Genomic DNA, 23183 nt, shown 5'->3' on the forward strand with positions numbered 1-23183 from the left:
GAAAGTTAATTTAAAAAAATAAATCACAAAACAAATGACATTCTTATTTTTAAAAAATAGACATGTACCTTCAAGTTTAAATTCTTTAGCTACTGTGCTTTCTCTGAGTTTCTGCTTTTCACATATTTTAAAAAACGAATTGCTAGCAATGGAGGCAGTAAAATTCCTATTAATTATGTACACAAAGGATGTGATCTGACCTAATATATGATGCAGCAACAAGTTAAGTTTTACCCCTTATACTGGGAACCATACCACTTTTACTTTAAAAAATGTGAAAGGCATAAGCTTTTCCATTAATGGCAGGTTTAAAAAAGCAAATCAACAAGTAAAATGATATACTCCTTCATATGTACACTATCTATATATTTTTTTGTATATTAGCCCTTCAAATGTTTTAACCAACTGAGCCACCCAGGAGCTCTAATAGCCCTTCAAATGTTTTAAAACTCTCCCTCCTAAACCCTTCTGGATTTTTTTTTTTTTTTTGGATAATACATGTGTAGTTCTTCCAACTACACTTTATACAGCAAAATTTCTGATCCTCTTACCACCCCTATCACATACACTTGGTCTGACCTACATAGACAACTTGACAGTATCTCCTGACAGTGCTCAGAAGGATCAGAATACCAGCGATGTGGCCTGCTCTGATGTTCAAATCACTGTATTTCCATGATATTAAGCCTAAAGAGTCACCATCTAGTTTGATGGCCACATCACAGTACTGACTCCTAATGAGCTTTCTAAAACCACTAACCCTTTTGACTCATACCACTATTAAAACATAAAATCCCTGCCTTCTATTTCAAATGGGTACATCCAAAACTATCATATAAACACTCATTTATCCGCGTATGTAATATGTATCTTGGATTCAGCTCATTATCAGCACTTGTCAAGTTTTTTCTGGAGTATCTTAACCTATTCATTAAATCTCCTAAATTTTAAGCCTTCAGAAAATGTCAAAGAATGTCATCTTTATCCTCCAAATATACAACAGAAATGTTGAAACAGTACAATCATTTAAAACAAAAGTAATAATACTTACACATCTAACTTATTTGTAGATTCATTTTACTAACTTTGCTTTTGAGCAATGGAATGTAGAAAATGGCTAATTGAAATCTGATGTACTTGCTATCAAGTTGAACATTTTAAACATTTTTAAAATGGATATTCTGCTCATCAACTTTTTAAAGTATGCAATGAGGTTTGCACCTATCTGAAAGAGTCAAGTATGTCCAACTCACTGTAAAGCAAGATAATCAAGTTGAGAAATTAGACTTAGAAATAAATGAGAATATAATCATGTGACATTCAAATCATCTCCAGAGTATTTGTACTCTGAGACATTTAAACATGAATCATGTATATCCCTGCCTCAAAAGCCTGACACTGGAGAATACAAATATTCCTTCAAAGATCCCCACTTATTAGCCATAAAAATCATTTCAAGGTAAATAGATTATTTACCATCTTCAAAACTTAGAACCAAACAGATAAGACAGTAAATCTTAGGGGAACTTTTATACCAGATTTTTCCTTTCCTTAATCTGTCAGGTGAATGTCTTTACCTGTAAGTGTTGAAAATAAGAAGCTGAAATAGTCCACATCACTCATCAACCAGTCTTTAGCTGAATACTTCCATCCAGAAAATGATGATCTATAACAAACAACAGGAGAATTATTACCAGAGGTGACCAACTTGGAAGACTTTGAAAAACAGCACGATATATAACTATTTTTCTTTACTCAAAACAAATCTGCACTAATAACTTAAAAACCCATAGTATATATTCACTTTAAATATAAGGGCTCAAGTACCAGAATATAGGAAGTTCAACTTCTAACATACTTAAGCAAAATATCCATGAAAAAGCATAACTGATCCATATATATGGTATAAATTAGAAAATTTCCATGCCATTCGAAAATCAGATTCCAAGGAGCCAAGATGAAGCTTTGCTTTTCAGTAGCAGGTTTGGCTGCTACTTGATTTTCATAAAGTCTTACCTTGCTTACTTAAATGAGCTAAGTTTAAACAAGCTCGTTTCCTAACTAAGCAAAAAGTATCTTAGGTTAGGCAAAGAATATTCCATGTAAAGTCATTCTAGGATAATCATGTGTTCCTATACTGTGCAAAGCTGTAACTGGGTCTACGTCATAATAGCACAGCTAAGTATTCATGGTATACTTAGGGAAATAGCTAAATGTAAAGCAGCTTCTCATTAAATGAGGATTATGTGGTTCCTGGTAGGGGATCAGTTTCCAGTGATTCCTTTAAAAACTCTCTTCAAGTTAAGGCTAAGGGAAAAGACAACAAATGTTAGTCTCAGATATGGCCAAAAAAAGGGGGGGGGGGGGGGGCTGCTGAGAATCATCAGATCCAACAAGCTGAGGCTACAAATTTTTTCAGTTATCTGAATAAATGTCAGACAAAATTGGGCGTTTCTAATTCAACTAGAAGCACTTAATTTACTGTTAAAATAGCTAATATTTATTACCATTCTTTAAATTTGGGCAGTTAAAATAATGGAAACACCCTTTTGTGAGTATTATTCCCACAATAAGCAAAAGACTTATGGAAGGAGTAACAAAAACTGAGAGGTTATTTTAAAAAGCCAGAAATGCACAATGGGAAAGAGTACAAAATGGTAATGAGAAAACAAACTAATATGCTTTTGAACCCGGTGAAAACAGAAAGCAACTGTGCCATCCAGTGGCTAAAAAAGGTAGCAAAATCCATTTAAGAGACTGCTTTCAACAAATGACAAGCAATATATCATACTGCCCTTAAAATTATGATGACCATATATACTGTCAAAGCCAGAACACTTCTGAGGTAAGCTGGGACAAAAGAACTAAACTGAAACTGTTCCTGACAGAGGAGGTCATGTATTTACCCTACTTAAAAACCAGGCCAAATTTCTTAGTCCCAAATTTCTCCCTTGTCAGATTTTTCTCTAACAGTGTGGATTCTCTCCACATTTATGTCTTATGTTTCCCAATCCAGCTGTAAATAAACTAGGGGCAGAAAGGATAAGGAATGAGCAAAGGTAAGGGGGAAAACACAAGGAGAATGGTATGGGGGGGGAGGGGGAGTCAAACTCTAAAAGACTTTAAGTGGGTGATAAAAATTAGATAGGGGCAACAACTCTAATTGCACTTTTAAAAAGATGAATACAGGGGCGCCTGGGTGGCGCAGTCGGTTAGGCGTCCGACTTCAGCCAGGTCACGATCTCGCGGTCCGTGAGTTCGAGCCCCGCGTCAGGCTCTGGGCTGATGGCTCGGAGCCTGGAGCCTGTTTCCGATTCTGTGTCTCCCTCTCTCTCTGCCCCTCCCCCGTTCATGCTCTGTCTCTCTCTGTCCCAAAAATAAATAAAAACGTTGGAAAAAAAAATTAAACAAAAATAAATAAATAAAAAGATGAATACTAACAGTTTTTAGCTGATGGGTTTTTCACATATGGAACAAACTATTCTTTGGGGTTAACTCTCTCGGATAAAGACAAACAGGACATCAGAACTACAAAACCTAAAAGAACCTGATCTCATAACACACTTAGTGTAACAGACAAAAATCAGAATTAAAGCAATATTTAAGGAAAATTAATCTGGCAAAAGTGCAAAAGTTAGATGGAATATTATAACAGTACAGGTGGAAGATTATGAAAAGCAACTGGCTTGTGTATAGTCATAGTTGAGGACAGAAGGGGGTATTTTGAAAAGAAAACCAGATATGAAATAACCCAGTGTATGTCTGAGGGAAACAAACATTATTGTTAAATTCTGAATCTAGGAAGTGATATAATGATGTCACTGGCCTAAGAAAGTTCAGAAGTCCTAATTTTGTATTATTTTTTTAAAAAGAGATTCATCTGAAAAAAAAAAAAAGAGATTCATCTGAATGGGAACAATACATCTACAGAGAGAGAAGTCTACTAACAGACTCTGCTAAAAAACAGAATTTAACTTGGTGGATTTTTAACTATATTGACAATATGCTTTTAATTTGGTGATTATGAATCCCGACTATTTGTAAATATATTTTCTCAATAGTTACCACAAATCTCCACAGAAAGAAAAAAAAATTGAAAACATCCTTGGCAAAAGTTATCAAGTCAATCATAACTGATATTGATAAAGATATAAACATAGCTTCCAAAGAGAATTAGTTTCGAGAAGTGTTCAAAAACTGATTTTAAGTCAACGTGAAAACAGATCCTTCACCAGTTATATCAAAGGAACAGAGTGCCCTCTACTGGAAGTTAATAAACAAAACCACTTCAGTAACAAAAAGAAACCACATTTCATTTTTTTAAAGGCCTGCTAAATAACTGCTTACTAGACGAGGATTTTTTTCCCTTAGAAAGAAAAACACTGAAACTAATATATGCTTAAAACACTTAAAGGTAAGACCAAGTCTCTCTAATGCACATGCACACAGAAGAAATAAGAGTGAATTTCACATATAAACAAACACATTGCCGATAGCTCTCTTCTGCTAGCTAAAAAGAAAGGTAAATCACACTTTAGGTGACTGATTCCAAGATATGTCTTATAATGGTAAGAGGTGACTGTCAAACAAGCTAAAGGAAGTCTACCAATAAAGTGAGCTACTCCTATTTAACCAGGATAGAGGATCTGTATTGTACAAGTCACAAGGAAGTTACTAGTCTTTAAACTTTTCAGGTACCACCTAGATTTCAATTTCTCCCTAAAACCATATTAGACCCTATGAGCCACAATCAATAATAAATCTTACTGAACACTAAAAATATTATGCCTAATGATACAAACATAAGGTGTTTAAGGATACTTTGAATACCCACAATATGAAACACTGTTATAAAACATTTAAGAGTAAAATGATGCAGCCACTGTGGAACACGTTACAGCAGTTCCTCGAAGAATTAGAGAATTACCATGTGACCCAACAATTCCACTTCTGGGTATATAGCCAAAAGAATTTAAAGCAAGGACTCAAACAGATATCTGTACACCAATGATCACAGCAGCATTATTCACAAAAGCTAGAAGATGGAAACAACCAAGTTTCCATCAAGGGAAAAATAAACAAAATGTAGTATATACATATACTGGAACATTAAGTCAACCTTAAAAAGGAAATTCTGATACATGATACGATGTGGATGTACCTTGAAGAGTTATGCTGAGTGAAATAAGCAAGACACAAAAGGTCATATATAGTATGATTCCATTTATATGAGGTATTTAGAATCCTCTAAATCATGAAGGGGTGTCTGGGTGGCTTAGTCGGTTAAGAGTTTGACTTTGGCTCAGATCATGATCTCACAGTTCAGTTTGTGAGTTCAAGCCCCACGCTGGACTCTGTGCTGACAGATTGAAGCCTGGAGCCTGCTTTGGATTCTGTATCTCCCTCTCTCTGCCCCTCCCCATCGCGTGATATCTCTCTCTCTCTCTCTCAAAAATAAACATTTATTTTTTTTTTTTATCATGAAGATAGAACAGTGGTTACTAAGGGCCAGGGGAGAGGCGGATGAGGAGTTACTGTTTAACGCATGCAGCGTTTCAGTTTGGAATGATAAAAAAGTTGTGGAGATGGACAGCGGTGCTGGCTGCACAACAATGTGAAAGTACTTAATGCCACTGCACAGTTTTAACTGTATACTTAAAACCGGTTAAAATGGTTAAGTTTTATGTTATCTACATTTAACCACACACACACAAAAAGAGATTTCAACTGATTCCTCACCTGAGTCACAAACATATTTATTTCACCAGCTACGTTAAATTTGGAGGTCCCTGAAAAGAAGGTCTGTATCACAATCCCATTAACACCAAAGGTTTTATTTAAGCATAGTACTCTCACCTGCCACTGAACCCTTACTACAGGCTTTTGAGAATTTAAAATCTGTACATTATGTACAAATTATAGATAATTTCTATCTATACAAATCACTAAAAAACTTGAAACAGTCTTACTCCAGTGAACTTTATCTAGCAATAATAGGATGAAGAGTTTTAAATGTTGCATTAAGAGCAAATGAAGCAAATGAAGTCAGTAGCAGTATAAGCCTTCTGTAATTTACACACTGCCAGTAAAAGGCATGGGAGAAAAGACTATATACTTAAAATATAGCTCACTTGAGGATGCTACCTCATGTGCAGTATCCCGATAAGCATGGCAGCCAAACTTGAACTGAGTCTTCCCATAATACAGCAACGACTTAACCGAGAAAGTAAATCAGCAGGCAGACTTGGTAGAAAATATACAAGCTGGACCAAACGCTGCTGAGAGTCTGCTGGAAGAACCACCACAGTGCCTTCTTGTGGATCTAGTGGGGTAGGTAACACATATTAAAGTCAACTATAAAAGATATACAGAGATTAAATTAGTAAAGCAAATTGAGTGCTTGCTTACTTTTTTACTGTATTAAACCGAATTTCAACTTATCATCTACATAAAAAAGTTTTACCATAAAGTATATGTAGGACTTAAACTATTTTCTAAAGTAAAACAATGAACATTATTAAAGATATATTTATTTAACACTGTAATAATTCCACAACATCCAAGTGTCAATGTCTGAAATAATAACTTTGATGGGGTAAAGGGATTGAACCAAAGTAAAACGGTAAAAAACAAGCGCTTTTGCTAAACAGTGACAATTACAATACCAACCTAATTTAAAGCAGAAGACATCTACATATAAGCAGTACTGAAAAAAAAAAGACTTAAAAATATAACCCAAAAAGGATGGAAGCAAACCAAATGTCCATCACTTAATGAATGGGTAAATATAAGTGACAGATTCATAGAGTGGAATACTAGTACTCAGCAAAAAAAAAAAAAAAAAAAAGTACAGATATATGCACACTACAATATGCATGTATACTGCCAACAGTACATTAAGTGAAAGTAGCCAGATTCAAAAGGCTCTACATTATATAATTCCATTTATAACAAATGTCCGGAACAGGCAAATCCATACAGACAGGAAAGTAGATTGGTGGTTGCCAGGAGCTGGGGAAGGACTACTAATGGGTTTAATTTCTTTTTGGGGTGATAAAAATATTCTGGAATCAGACAGTGGTGACTGCACAACTTTGGGAATGTTAAAAACACTGAAATATACATTGTAAAAGGGCAAATTTTATGGTTTGTGAATTACATCTCAATAATAAATACATATTACATATATGTAATACCTCCCAATATGCTTTTATTGGTATTTTTGCTTAACATATAAAATAGTTCCATGGGTGAATAAAAAAGTATAAATATATAGAAGTCATACAAAATATCCTTTATGATTAATTTGCTGCCAAAGCTTCAAAGGAATTTTTTTTAAATACCTGATCAGTTTTGAATTTGTAAACAGCATGTGGCTGAAAAGACAATTTAAGAATCCAAGAAGCATTTACAACCATTAACCTTCTAAAAGTATCCTAATAAAAAATACTTACTATTGAAAATGAATTTACTATCTGATATTTTGTTCTGGCACTTTAACCATGGTGTGAATAATTTATAATAATTCAAAGGAAAGGCAAACCTAAAGAGTTCCACTTAGAAACTTCTTTCCTAGGGGTGCCTGGGTGGCTCAGTCAGTTAAGCAGCCGACTTCGGCTCAGGTCATGATCTCACAGCTTGTGTGTTTGAGCCCCACATGGCCTCATACTGAAAGCTCAGAGCCTGGAGCCTGCTTCAGATTCTGTCTCCCTCTCTCTCTGCCCCACCCCCACTCACACTCTGTCTCTCTCTCCTTCAAAAATAAATAAACATTAAAAAAAATTTTTTTTTTTAAAGAAACTTCTTTCCTAATGCAGGGTAGATCAATGGTTACCTACACAGTTAAACTCTTACCATAGATTCGGAGAGCAGAAGCTTGTAAACTTTTTAGTAATTCTTTATTTGCTCGTGCTGCTGCAGTATGGATGATATCAATAAGCTGTGTTGAGAGCTCAGGATTTCGGGAGCCAAGATGAGCAAGCTGCAATGGTAAACCAGCCAGCCAACGGGATAACACCTTACTACGATATCTAAGAAACACCAAGGAAGAACAAAATAAAGTATAAAGACAAGAGAAATAAGTTTAAACAAACAAAAAAAATTTTTAACTTAAATATACCACAGAGTGACATTATTATCTACCAAGAACACAACATGTACTCATTAAAAAAATTTTTTTTTAACATTTATTTATTTTTGAGACAGAGAGAGACAGAGCATGAACGGGGGAGGGTCAGAGAGAGAGGGAGACACAGAATCAGAAGCAGGCTCCAGGCTCTGAGCCATCAGCCCAGAGCCCGACGCGGGGCTTGAACTCACGGACCGCGAGATCATGACCTGAGCCGAAGTCAGACACTCAACCGACTGAGCCACCCAGGCGCCCCAACATGTACTCATTTAAACATTGTAGAGTTTATAAGACCAGAAGCATCATTTATTCAGCTGTAGCATTTTCCAAGGTTTTAACCACTCACTTAAAAAGAGCATGCAATTTGGGGCACTATCTAAATTGCATGTTTATCTTCAAAAACAGACACTACTACTGCTCTTTGTGTTCTATTTATCCTTACAGTATTAGCTGTTATACTAACTCAATAATGCATTCAATGTAGGGTGCTCTCACACTAAATGGTTTCAAACCTGTGTTATTTTAGTTCTTCAGTATACAGTTGACCTTTGAACAATATGGTTTTGAACTGCATGGGTCTGCTTACATGCAGGTTTTTTTCAATAAATATACTGGAAATTTTTTTGTGAAAACCTCACAAACTGCACACCCTAGAAACACTGAAAACATTAAGCTAGGTATTATTGTAAGAATACAATATATAATATATATAACATACAAAATATGTTTATCAACTTATCGGTAAGGCTTCTAGTCAACAGTAGGCTATTAGCAGTTAAGTTCTGAGGGAGTCGAAAGTTACATACAGTTTTTCAACTGTAATGGGGAGGGGGGGTCAGTGTCCCTAATCCCCACACTGTTCAAGGATCAACTGTACTTACACTTGCTAAAGCTCCAATGTCTCTTCACTCAGGCAACGGCAATCACTTTTGCTGTACCCCAAGAGCTTAGTGAATTAAGCATGACCTTTGCTGTCAGACCTAAACTTAAGTCTCAGCTCTGTTTCCATTAATTATAGGACACTCACCAACTTATTAAACTAAGCTTCAGTTTCCTCCTACAAAACGAAAGTAACAGTATCTACACCTCAAAGTAGGAATATGAGATTTAGATAAATTATGAAAAGCACCCGGCTTCTACTGAAGACTCAAATATGTTTCAACAACTACCTACATATGCTCAGGTATCCCCAAACCTTATCTTCCACCTAAACATATCTTCCTGACTTCCAAACTATATCTCAAATTCACCATATCAAAAAATTAATTCCTTAGTTCTACTCTTTGTGTTATCCATCTCAACTGATAGCACCAAACTAAGCCCGAAACTTTTTCATCTTCTATCGTCTTCATTCTTACGCCATATGCCCCAATATGCCACTAATAGCTAATAGTTCAACCTCCATAGTTTTTACAGAAAGCAAAAGAAAAAGCTGAGGCTGCTATAGGTTACTCCAACTGACCTTAAGTTGTAAGTGGACAAGTGGAAATATAAGTTCAAAGAGGCTTTTATCTGCTGGTGGTGCATATAAAGATTACTGGCACTACTATGCATGTTTCTATATGCAATTTTATATCTTTTCCTATATGCAGCCAAACAAAATAAAAAGAATGAACATCTCCAAAGATTTTTACCACTCTAGTATCTTAAGTAGACTACAAAATAACTCCACCAAAAAAGAAAGGTAAAATAAATGAAACCTTACCTGACTCTGTAAGATCTCAGTTCTTCTTTTTGATAGATTTTACTGAAAAACTTTAGTAACAAAGTTCGAACTGGAAGGAGAAGGCCTCTCTGCTGATACAATGTATAAACTGCCTTGATGAGAGACTCTGTAGCCTCTAAATACAAAAACAACTGTATATTAATCAAAAATGTTTCTTCACCAGCTCCCAAATTCCTCTAAAAGCACAGAAGCACTTTACTTTGTTCCTATGACAAAGCAGATCTTAGTCACAAACTGATACTACCACTGAAGTCCAATAGTAATGAGTTAATATAAAAGTCAGACTGCAACCTGAGACTACAGTGTAATTTTTCTAAGGGACAACAAACCTATGTAATGATGACAAAAACCAAGATATTAGAAAGATGAATCAGATGGGAACCAAACAGGAAAGCTTTGTTTTTGAATGAAAAGAATTCATAAATCACACTAAAAACAGACTTTATGTGACATAACTTCAGGCTAGCAGAAAGGTAGAGACAGGCAGGATTCAACTCATTCTATATGGATAAAAGGGGAAAGTGCTCAATTTCTAATCAAACTAGACCAGAATAGTGTATTTCTTTATCATTAGGCTCAATACCATTCTGAAGTAATACCTACCTCCTTTTACTCAAGTCTGTAATCTACTAGAAATTTAATCATATTGCTTCACAGTGGACCTACTCACCTGAGAAAGAGATGCCCTGAGTAATAACCATTTCAGTGTTCAAGCAGATAGTCCATTTATAATTATACTAGCTAACTTTTAAGGTTTGAATGTAATTAACTTGTCTACATGAAATGTGTGAAGTCATCAATTCAAAGCTAGACCCTAATAGCATGCATAAGAGCTCCTCTCTTAAATAAGGACAAAGCAAGAACACCTACCTCTGTTAGGTTGTATCTGCATTAATCTCCATGATACTCCAAGCAATCTGTTTAGCTGCTTACTATTTAGCCTAAAGCCATCTTCAAGGGTCTTTGTCACAAATTTCCTTATCATTTCTATCCAGTTGGAATCCTTCTGTAAAGTTGAGGCATTTGCCAAGGAGACCATGATATCAGACAGCGTTAAATTCAGTAAGAGATGATCTACATTATTGGAGAGAATTGTGCAATGCTTGATGCTAAAAACAAACAAAGACAAATACATCTATAACATGTTATATCTACCACGCCTGCTTCACTTAGAATACTTAAAAATAATCTATCAATGGGTCAAAAAATTTTTCTTTCTAAAATAAATTGCCAAGACAGGTATGGAGGCAAGGTTTAGGCCACTGTTTTGTAAATAAACCATTCCTTATAGAATCAAGGTTGTTAATAAGACACGAATTACAATGTATCCTGCTCAGTTAATTACCCAAGTTACTCTTTACACAAAAGGTCAAGGTCTTTGTAACAATGCTTGGTAATCCTAAATGCAATTTGGAGATAAGACTTGAGAACCTCAACATGCTTGAAGATTTTTTTAAAGCAGACACTTGTATTTGGATGTAGGTCACGGCAGATCCTGACTCTGCTTCTACCTCATCAACATAATCACTAATTTCTCCTGGTCACAATTTCCGTATGTGTGACAGAAGGAGACTGGTCCAGATAAGCAATGTTCTGAAACAACGTATATGATACACATATGAAAATCATTTTTCCCAGCCAAATAAAACATTTATTTCAGACTTTGAAAAAAATTTCAAAAAAGATATCTCAAATACAGTACTTCAAAAAGAAAACTTGTGACTTAGACTATAAATCCCTATTTCAGAATATGGTATATTCAACAGCAGGCCCTATTTATTTCATGTTTAGAAAAATGTAAAGTTAATTAAAGTAAAAAAATCTCTCTAGGGGTGCCTGGGTGGCTCAGTAGGTTAAGTGTCTGACTTCAGCTTAGGTCATGATCTCGCGGTTCATGGGTTCAAGCCCTGCGTCGGGCTCTGTGCTGACAGCTCAGAGCCTGGATCCTGCTTCTGATTCTGTGTGTCTGTCTGTCTGTCTCTCTCTGCCCCTCCCCGACTCGTGCTCTGTCTCTGTCTCAGAAATAAACAAACATTAAAAAAAATTAAAAAAAAAAAAGAAATCTGGTGCTAGTAGAGCATCAAATGTAGGGTTAGGAATGACAAATGAGCTGGAAAGGTAAAATGGAACCACATTACAAAGAGTCTGGGAGGCTAAGGGCACTAAAATTAATTATGCAAGCATGACTGAAAACTTATTTCAGATGGGCGATTCTGTGGATGGAAAAGGAAAAATGAGAGTTACAAAACTATAAACAGGGCGCCTGGGTGGCTGTCGGTTCAGCATCTTACTCTTGATTTTGGCTCAGGTCATGATCTCACACTTCATGAGATGGAGCCTTGTGTCAGGCTCTGTGCTGACGGCACAGAGTCTGCTTGAGATTCTCTCCCTCTCTCTCTGCCCCTCTCCTGGGTGCATGTGCACGTGCTCTCTCTCAAAATAAATAAACATTAACAAAAATAAATTTTGAAAAACTATAAACAAAGAAGCAATTGTATGGCTCTTGTAGCAATCTAGGCAAGAGATGACAAGTTCAAGAACCAGGGTCAATGCTGGGTATAGACTGGGAGAAGGCAGGACATTTAGAAAGAATAAAAATTAGCTGGATTTGAAGTCTGAAGTATATATATGTGTGTGAGTTTGGGGACAGTGGGATTTGGAGGAGTCAAAAGTTGCAGCATTGGTGACTGGATAAATGAAGTAGCAGAGATCCAGAAAATAAATATTACTTTTGATTATGTTGGGCTTGCAGTGTTTCTGGTATAAATCCAGGCAGAGATGGCCAACAGACAGCTCAATGTACAAGTTTGACAACAGAGAGAAAAGTCCAAACTATTTAACAGATTACTCACATAACCACTCCTAGCTGCAAAAGAAGATGAGAAATCTAGTTTTTATTTTGCACGGTCATATTCCTAAACACTGGAAATTAAGAAAGGAATGAGAACTGGGACAGACAACTAGCAGTCTGTACCACAAACCCAAAATTTCTACAAGGTTTTTCGCAAACGGCCCAGTGCCCAAAACCAAGGCACATTTTAACATTAATTAGACCACTCAAAACTCAACTGCCACATTTCTTCACAAGTAGAGCTTTCCAAGATCTACCATAAGTTTATCTCAAGCAGCATAATTTATTACTGTCTGGAAGGTCTCAATGGACACTACAAATTTGGGAGAATTCATTCTGCTCCTCCAATAATTTATACAAATTTTTAAGAGTAAATATACCAACCATCAATTCTATGAGGGAGGCAGGCCACTGGGGATACTCCAATTTTCAATAATGATAAATGTAGGTAATCCCCTTCCTGGAAACAACTTTAAAACTAGATGAAATTTTTAAAAACCTCAAAAGCAGGGGCACCTGGATGGCTCAGTTAAGTGCCCAACTCCTGATATTGGCTCACATTATGATCTCGTGGTCATGGAATCGAACCCAGTGTCGGGCTCCATGCTGACAGCACAGAGCCTGCTTGGGATTCTCTCTCTCTCTCTCTCTCTCTCTCTCTGACCCTCTCTCCCACTTGTGCTCTCTCTCTCTCTCTCTCTCAAAATAAATAAACATTAAAAAAAACTCAAAAGCTCAAGAGCTAAGATAATAAACATTTACTGGGCCCAATAACCTAGGAAAAAAGCAAGATACTAGCACTCAAGGCTCTGTCCTTAGGGCAGCTGCCAATTCCAAAGAAAAAACTGCAAAACTGAAGTAACCTTTTAGTGGCCTCACAGGGAAAAGTCAAAGCCCAGGGCCTGCCAAACACCAGAACTTTCATGTTATCCAGGGTAAAGGTAAACCAGAAATAAAAACAGCTCTCAGATAAAACGTAATCCCAATTTTGCTTTCTACCACTGGTTTGAGTAACAATTCTTCCCAATTAGCTCTACAGAGTCAACACAATTCAAATCAAAATCCCAGCAAGCTACTTGTAGTTATCAATAAATTGATTCCGAAGTTTATACAGAAAGGCAAAAGACCTAAAACACCCAAGATAGAAGTAGAACAAAGCTGGAGGACTTATTCTACCCAATTTCAAGAGTTACCATATACAACTACAGTAACAAAGACAGCATGGAATTGGTGAAAGAACAGACACACGGTTAATGGAACGAAGAGCTCCAAAATAGACCCGTAAAAATATAATCAACTCATCTCTGACAAAAGACCAAAAGCAACTCAATGGAGAATGAAGTCTTTTCAACAAAAGGTGCTAGGAGCAAATGGACAAAAATTCTACAAATGAAAAACAAAAATTCAATGTATTTGTGTCTGAGCTCAGTTGAACAAAACTGAAGAATTAAAAGCTAGAACATAGGAGATTTAAGGAAGGAAGGAAGGAAGGAAGGAAGGAAGGAAGGAAGGAAGGAAGGAAGGAAGGGGAAAGAAAAAGAAAGAAGATGCAGTAAGTAAATGTAACATGTTTAATCACTCTTTACAGGAGAGAAATGTGACTGCAATTTTTTTTAAGATAATGAGAATTTATCAGATCTGTTTAAAGATATTCCAATCAAGATTTAAGATCTCAGATTTAAGTTCACTGAATCCCAAGGAGAATAAAAAAAAAAAAAAAAAAAAAAACCCCATCTGGATATATCACTGTGAAAACTGCAAAAAACAAAAAGAAAATTCATGGGGAGTGTGAATAGGAAGCTTTTAAAGTAACAACAGACTCATAACTGACTTAACAGAAAATGAAAATCTGCAGACAGTAAAGTGTTATTGTCAGTGTGCTTAAAGAAAACTGCCAAACCTAGAGTACTATGCTCTGCTCGAACACTCTTTAGAAATGAAAAATATGTATATATATATTTTAGACAAAACAATTAAGCAAAAATAACCTCCAGCAGATTCTGAATGGTCCCAGATAGATGGAAACAGACATATGAAAAAATGAAGAGCATAAACATAGGAAATACATGGACAGAACTTAGGTGATGGATACAAGTTCTCCAAAATACTAATTTTGGTTTGAAACAAGCTCAAATTTTGTCACTGGCATAAATACTGTCAGCCGTTTTCTTGGAATTGATAGGCTCTTTGTTCATTTTGAGAAAATAACTGCCAAATATCCAAGTCTGAATCCACAGTTCGTCTGGTAGTCATTCTTTCAAGTTAAAATTATGTCCATCACAGAAAAATACTCTCAAGTAGAATAATCACAAAAGTGTACTTCCTTGAGACAACCATCATCCCATGGTATGCATTCAAATTACTTTACACACACTTTGTCACACTGAATATAAAAAAAATGTGTTCTCAAGGGTCATGACTTAACAAAATTAGTAGTTTTTACTACTTCATTAAGGACATTTTTAAGTGAGTGCATGGTGGTGAAGAATACGAGGTTTTACTAGTACAGTTGGCGCCATTGCCCTAGTTCATGCTAAGACACCGGCAGTCCTATCCACCACTGCTTTTGTACCATCAGTGCAAATGTCAGAACAATCAAAAAGGCAAACAATGTCTTAATGATATAATTGTGAAAATAGTTCTGGCCTTGGAGACCCCAGAGATCACAGACTACACTTTGAGAACCGCTGTCTTAGATAACTGACATAAGAGTAAGCCAGCTAACTATAACAAACTGTCTCACAATAGCAACTATGATCTACTGTTTATAGGATATCCCCGTAAGCTTCTTTCCCACTCCCAAACTAATTTGTTATCTTAAGGTTTTCCCAGAGTAGTATCTGCCCCTAAAAATTTCAGATTCTGGATATTCAATGGGAGTCCTTATTTAAACTATTTAGAAGGGGTACCTGGGTGGCTCAGTCAGTTAAGCATCTGACTTCAGTTGGGTTCTTGATCTTGCAGTTCTGAGTTTGCGCCATGCATCAGGCTCTGCACTGTCAGTGCAGAGCCTGCTTGGGATTCTGTCTCCCTCTCTCTCTTCCCCTATACCGCTTGCTCTCTCTCACAAAATAAATAAAGATGAACTTAAAAAAACAAACAAGCTAGTTAGGAAAACTTTCTACATATAATACATCCAATAAACTTCCTTTTTACCAAATAAACTTTATACTCTTCCAAATATCTTTTCTTTTGGCCTTAACAGGCATTGCTACTCAATTTTAATTATAGGAAGCTCAGATTTCTTCTATACATGTAACTGCAAGTCAATTTCCTTTTGAATTCTGCTTCCTTTTTTTTTTTTTTTAATTTTTTTCAACGTTTTTATTTATTTTTGGGACAGAGAGAGAGACAGAGCATGAACGGGGGAGGGGCAGAGAGAGAGAGGGAGACACAGAATTGGAAACAGGCTCCAGGCTCCGAGCCATCAGCCCAGAGCCTGACGCGGGGCTCGAACTCACGGACCGCGAGATCGTGACCTGGCTGAAGTCGGACGCCTAACCGACTGCGCCACCCAGGCGCCCCAGAATTCTGCTTCTTTAAGTACTCAATTCCTGCTGCACTCTTTCTCTGGGCTCTATTCTGTCTTCAGGGTCCCACAAATAAATTTATTTGCCAGTAACTTTTTCTAAAATTTAATCATTCATATACAGTCTGAACTAGTATTTATTATGTTTCTTTAACATAGCTCACTTTTTTAAAACAAATAAGGGCGCCTGGGTGGCTCAGTAGGTTAAGCATCCAACTCTTGATTTCGGCTCAGGTCATGATCTCATGGTTCAGGAGTTCAAGCCCTGTGTCGGGCTCTGTGTTGACAGTGTGGAGACTGCTTGGGATTCTCTCTCTCTCTCCCTCTATGCCCCCCCCCAAAAATAAATAAAATTTAAACAAAAACAAAAAAAAAAAAGGAGAAAGGAAAAAGTACACCTATTAAAAAAAATAAAATTTCTAAAAAAACTTTGTCACTGCCATAAGCAGAAAATCAATCTTTTTCTAATACCCTTTGCACTAAATTCCCAACAACCAAACCACCACTTAATGACAACTTGCCAAATCAAAGCTCTCCATTCCCACTCAAAAAAGAAACTAATTTTCCCAGCATACTAGAAAATCATCCCAACTAGTGGATGACTCCAGTCAGCTTGCTCTCACAAGCCGATTCATACACCAAAGGCAAGACTTAGCTGTTGTGAACAGAAAGATTTGGAGTCCCAAGTAAAAGAAAGACACAGTTTTCAGGACACAAGAGAAGTCATTTAGGCCCCAGCTAGTTTCTGTGATCTATGCCCCACTGGTTCTACTAAGCCTAAGGACACTTTTTACAAAACTTCCTAGCAGAAGTACAAAGAAATGCAAAAACTTTAGTAGTTAAGGATTTTAAGGGAACAAAAGGAATGCAAAAACAGTCTAAGTATGTCTGTGCAAATTTATGCCTGCCTGTACATGCGATGACAAAGCCCCCCTTTCTGAATATTCATCCTAAACCCCAAATAAAAAGAACCTGCTCACCCATATTCAGGGAGTCATGGATTTGGAAGCTATTCCCCATGATCTCCTTATTTGTAGCAAAAGGTTTTCTTTGTGTGACCACTGCATCTCTAGAACTCACCAAGGAATGAACTTATGTTAGTTCAGTTATAGTATCTGCTCCCAGTACATATTAGAATTATCTTGTTAAAGACCATCACCACGTAGGTTCATACATTTTGAGCAAAAAAAGAGTTTTCTTACAGATGACTACAATGCATTTTTAAATGTCTGTATTTTCAATGACAAATTATATCCTTTGATATACAGGGAAGAACTGAAAGCAGGAACTCAAATGGATATTTGAAGGCCAATGTTTACAACAGCATCATTCCCAATAACCAAAAGGTGGAAACCAACCAAAAGTGCATTGACAGATGAATGGATAAACAAAATATGGTATATACATACAGTGGAGTATTATTTAGCCTTAAAAAGGAAGGAAAACATGGAAGCAACCAAGAGATCCTTCAGGAAGTAGGCGAGTGCGTACATAAACTGTGACCTACCCATATAATGAAACATTACTTAGCACTTAAGAGAGCTATCAGGGTGCCTGGGTGGCTCATCGAGCATCTGACTCAGGTCAAGATCTCCCAGGTTCATGGGTTCAAGCCCCACGCTGACAGCCTGGAGCCTGCTTAAGATTCTGCATCTTCCTCTCTCTCTGCCCCACCCCTCACTTGTGCATGCTCACACACTCTCTCAAAAATAAACAAACATAAAAAGAGCTATCAAGTCATGAAAAAAACATGGGGAGGGATGAATAGGCAGAGAACAGGATTTTTAGGGCAGTGAAACTATCCTATATGATACCAACAAGGCAGATACACATCATTTTACATTTGTCAAAACTCACAGAATGTTACTACCACCAGGGAACCCTAAGGTAAACGACAGATTTGAGATGTGTCCATGCAGGTACGTAGATTCTAACAAATGTAAAACTATGGTGCACGATAGAAGAAAGGCTATGCATTTCTGGGAGGAGTACACGACAGTTCTGTATGTACTTTCTGTTCAATTTTACTTTGAAACTAAAACTGCTCCAAAAAATAAAACCTATTTAAAAAAACAAGAAATGAAATGCTGGTACATGCTACAATACGGATGAACCTTGAAGACATTTTCCTAAGTGAAATTACACCAGATACAAAAGGAAAAGTATTTTATGATTCTACTTCTATGAGATGCCTAGAAGAGTCAAATTAGAGATAAAAAGTAGAGCAGTGGTTCCCAAGAGCTGGTGGTAGGGGACAATGGTGAGTTATTTTTTAACCAATACACTTTCAAGTTGGGAAAATGAAAATATTTCTGGAAATGGATGGTAGTGATGGTTGCGTAACAATGTAAATATACTTAATACTACTGAACCGAACACATACAAGTGATTAAGTTAAAAAGGTAAAGGGACACCTGGGAGGCTCAGTCAGGTAAGCGTCCAACTTTGGCTCAGGTCATGACCTCATGATTCATGAAATCAAGCCTCACAAGGGCCTCTGTGCTGATAGCACAGAGGCTGCTTGGGATTCTCTACCTTCTTCTCTCCCTGCCCCTCTCTGACTTGCACGCATGCTTGTCTCTCTCAAAATAAACATTTTTTTAAAAAGCTCAAATTTCATGTTATGTATATTTTACCACAATAAAAATCAATACTACGCTTTGTATTTGAACCAAAGATGAACAAATTTAGACATCAGGTAAAAAATTAACTGAGGTTATATGAATAAGAATGAAGACCACTGGCCAAAGCCAACGTTGTCCCCCCAACTTTAACTTTTGTTGCCCTCCACAGGTTATCTAAGTATTCGATGCAGCTCCTTATGAAGTAAAAGAGCAGCCCAAAATCCCTAAAAATGAATCCCTAGGGAATCTTGTAAAAAATAAGCCAGTTATATTGCCAATCTATTTTTGCTAAAAATCCCACAACTGCAAAGTTGTCTGGGAAAATGGCAGTACTAGTAGGAGGACCCTAAGCTTGCCTCCTCCCACGGATACAACTAGATAACACCCGTATCAGTGTAAATTACCTAGGAAACCATCCAGAAACTGGCAGAACAAATTCCACAACTAAAAGCAGGGAAGGGGACATATTAAAGAAGGTAGGAAGGGCAAAGACAGTCTGGAAGCAAAATGGACCATGGCTATTTGACACAATGGAGAAGGAGATGGTGGCATAGAGAAGGGCAGAAAACAGACTTCACATAGGGGAGCCCTTGAACAGGGAGGATGAATCCCTGGAATATTTGCCTTTGAAAATGAGAGGGGCTGAATTTTGTAGTTCTCAAAAACCAGCGGGACTTAAAGCCTGAAATTTTAAAAATTGGCAGACTTGGCTCTGAGAAAGCCCAGAAGACATTAGGAAGCAGAGTTCCCACAATTAAAGAGAGCAGGACAAACAGCCCGTGCAAATACAGCATAGTATCAGCAACTGGAAAACTCAAGAGCAGACAAGAGGGAGAGTGATTTGCGATTTGCTCATCTGAAAGCATGGCCCAGAGAGGCAGAGGTCACAGGGAGACCCCTCTAGGAACAAAGGACCTGGCAAGGGTCATTTCCCTCTTCTCCCTTCAGCATAAATAGCCACCAACAGGAAACAGCTCCGTGCTACCACTCCTAACCTAACCTGCCAAGCCTCCTTACATCCCACCCCTGCCAAAACATCTCACACCCTCCACCATACCCAACACCCCCCAACCCATGACAATTCAGCAGATATGCCCTTCCCAGTCACATGCAGGCCTGAGTCCTAGCGCTGCAGGCCCCTCCCCAAGAAACCCAGCACAAACTCTGCCAATGCCACATCTCCTGACACTCATGTTTTGCAGGACCTCAGTTCTGGCAGCAGTAGTGGCAGGTCTCCTTTCATAAGCAGACCACTACACCCCGTATTAAAATGTGTTCCACCTGGGGGCACCTAGGTGGCTCAGCCAGCTGTGCGTCCAACTTTGGCTCAGGTCATGATCTCACAGTTCATGTATTCAAGCCCCATGTCAGGCTCTTGCTAACAGCTCAGAGCCTGGAGCCTGCTTCGGATTCTGTGTCTCTCTCTCTGTACCTAACTCATCCCCCGCCCCCCGCCAAACAAATAAACACTTAAACAAATAAACAGTGCCCCACCCCTGCCAAGGATCAAACACTGTACACAATGAGCAAAGAGAGCTTCTGTAAACTACACTAAAGGAAAAAGAGGCCAAGACGCAAATGGAGAGCACACACAAAACACATAGGAGACACTCTCTTGAAGCATCAGGCCTTGGGAAACGGGACACTGCATTGCCGGGCACTACAGGACCTCTTCTTTAAGAGACTATTATTGTTAAGAGCAAAAGAAACAGCTGACTTCCCTAACACACAGAAACAGACACAGGAAGTCAGACAAAATGAGGAGACAGAGAAACATCTCCCAAATGAAAGACCAGTACCAAACCACAGCAAGAGACCAAAGTGAAAATAAGTAATATGCCTGATAGAGAATTTAAGATACAGGAGAGGCGCACCTGGGTGGCTCAGGTGGTTAAGCATCTGACGCTTGATCTCAGCTCGGGCCTTGATCTCAAGGTCCTGAGTTCACGCCCCATGTTGGGCTCTGCACTGAAAACGAAGCTTACTTTAAAAAAAAAAAAAAAAAAGACATTGGATTGGAGAAAAGAATGGAGAACATCAGTAAGACTGTCAAAGAATAAAAAGAACTAATCAGAGATCAAGAACACAGAAAATGAAATTTAAGATACACTGGATGGAATAAATATCAGGCTAGACAAAGCAAAGAATGAATTAATGACCTGGAAGACAGAGTAATGGAAGGTAACCAAGCTGAGTAAATAAGAGGAAAGAAATTTATGCACACTGAGAATAGTCTTAGGGTACTCAGTGACTCCATCCAGCATAGTAACAATCTGCATTATAGGGATCTCAGAAGAGGAGATAAGAGGGAAGAAAATTTATTTGAAGAAATAATACCTGAAAACTTCCCTAGTCTGGGGAAGGAACAGAGATCCAGATTCAGGAAAAAGAGACCCTCCCCCCACTCCCAATTCAAACCATGGCCATCCACACCAACAAACATAGTAATTAAAATGGCAAAAAGTAGTGATAAAGAAAAAATTTTTAAAGGACCATGAGAAAGTAAGACAGTTACATACAAGTGAACCCTACAGGGGTATCAGTGGATTTTTCAGCAGAAACTTTGCAGGCCAGAAAGGAGTACAGCAGGATATATTCAACACACTGAAAGGGAAAAAATCTGTGGCCAAGAATATCCAGAATAGAAGGAGAGATAAAAGAGTTTCTCAGACAAAAACTAAAGGAGCGCATGACCACTAAACCAGCCCTACAAGAAATGTCTAAAGGGGACTCTGAATGAAAAGGAAGACCATAAGTGAGAGTACAAAAAGTAGAAAACACATAAGCAATAAGAATAAATGTATTTGTAAATATTCAGTTAAGGGATTCATAAAATAGAAGGATGTAAAATATGAAACCATATACCTAAAACATGGGAGGGAGAGGAGTAAATAACAGTATAAACTTAAATGATCATCAACTTAATATAGACTACTATATGCATGTAGAAGATGTTATGTGCAAACCTAATGATAACCACATATCAAACATCAGTAATAGATATGCAAAGAATAAAGAGAAAAGAATCCAAGTATATCACTAGAGAAAGCAAACTAACTATGAAAGAGAGCAAGAGAAGAGAAAGGATCAGAGAAAATCTACAGGAACAACCATAAAACAAGTAACAAAATGGCAGTAAATACATATCTATTCAATATTTACTTTGAATGTAAATGGACTAAATGATCCAATCAAAAGACACAGGGTGACCGAGTGGATTAAAAAAACAAGACCCAACTATATGCTGCCTACAAAAGACTCGTTTCTGACCTAACGACACGTGCAGATTGAAAGTGAGGGGATGAAAAAATATTTATCATGCAAATGGATGTTAAAAGAAAACCAAGGCGGCAATACTTACACTGGACAAAATAGACTTTAAAAAGACTTGTTATAGACTATAACAAAAGACAAAAAGGGGCACTATGTAATAATAAAGGGGGCATTCCAAACAAGAGGATATAAAAATTTTAAGTACTTGCACATCCAACATGGGAGCACCCAAATACAAAAAACAGTTAATAACAAACATAAAAGAAATAACTGATAGTAATACAATAATAATAGGGGACTTTAAAAGTCCACTTATATCAATGGACAGTCATCCAAACAGAAAATCAACAAAGAAATAGTGGCTTTGAATGAAATCCTGGACCACATGGATTGAACATATTCAGAACATTCTATCTTAAAACAGCAGAGTACAGGGGCGCCTGGGTGGCGCAGTCGGTTAAGCGTCCGACTTCAGCCAGGTCATGATCTCTCAGTCCGTCAGGCTCTGGGCTGATGGCTCGGAGCCTGGAGCCTGTTTCCGATTCTGTGTCTCCCTCTCTCTCTGCCCCTCCCCCGTTCATGCTCTGTCTCTCTCTGTCCCAAAAATAAATAAAAAACGTTGAAAAGAAAATTTTTTTTAAAACAGCAGAGTACAAATTCTTTTCAAGTGCACACAGAACATTTTCCAGAATAGATCACATATTAGGCCACAAAACAAGTCTCAACAAATTAAAAAAAAAAAAAAAAATCAATGTTCTATATACATCTTTTCTGACCACAATGCCATCAAACTACAACTAAACCACAAGAAAAAAATCTGAAAAGAGCACAAATACATGGAGGTTAAGTTAAATAACATGCCATTAAACAATGGGTCAACCAAGAAATCAGAGAACATCAAAAATTACATGAAAATGAAAACACAACAGTCCAAAATCTTTGGGCTGTAGCAAAGTGGTTTAAGAAAGAAGTTTATATAGGTGGCTCAGTTGGTTAAGCATCTGACTTGGGCTCAGGTCATAATCACGTGGATCGTGAGTTCAAGCCCCACA

General features: G+C 37.4%; 1 protein-coding gene across 1 annotated transcript in view; it reads right to left on the reverse strand.

The window, feature by feature from the left end:
* TEX10 (testis expressed 10) overlaps positions 1-23183 on the reverse strand; it is a 62552-nt gene that overhangs the window by 18290 nt on the left and 21079 nt on the right. The window contains exons 6-10 of the mRNA XM_030293599.2: positions 10725-10963; positions 9834-9969; positions 7855-8030; positions 6145-6322; positions 1578-1666 (exon numbers count right to left, since the gene is read on the reverse strand). Of these exons, the coding sequence (XP_030149459.1) occupies positions 1578-1666; positions 6145-6322; positions 7855-8030; positions 9834-9969; positions 10725-10963 (818 nt within the window). The remainder of the gene's footprint in view (positions 1-1577; positions 1667-6144; positions 6323-7854; positions 8031-9833; positions 9970-10724; positions 10964-23183) is intronic.

Source organism: Lynx canadensis, chromosome D4 (genome assembly GCF_007474595.2).
Source record: "Lynx canadensis isolate LIC74 chromosome D4, mLynCan4.pri.v2, whole genome shotgun sequence".
Taxonomy (NCBI): domain Eukaryota; kingdom Metazoa; phylum Chordata; class Mammalia; order Carnivora; family Felidae; genus Lynx; species Lynx canadensis.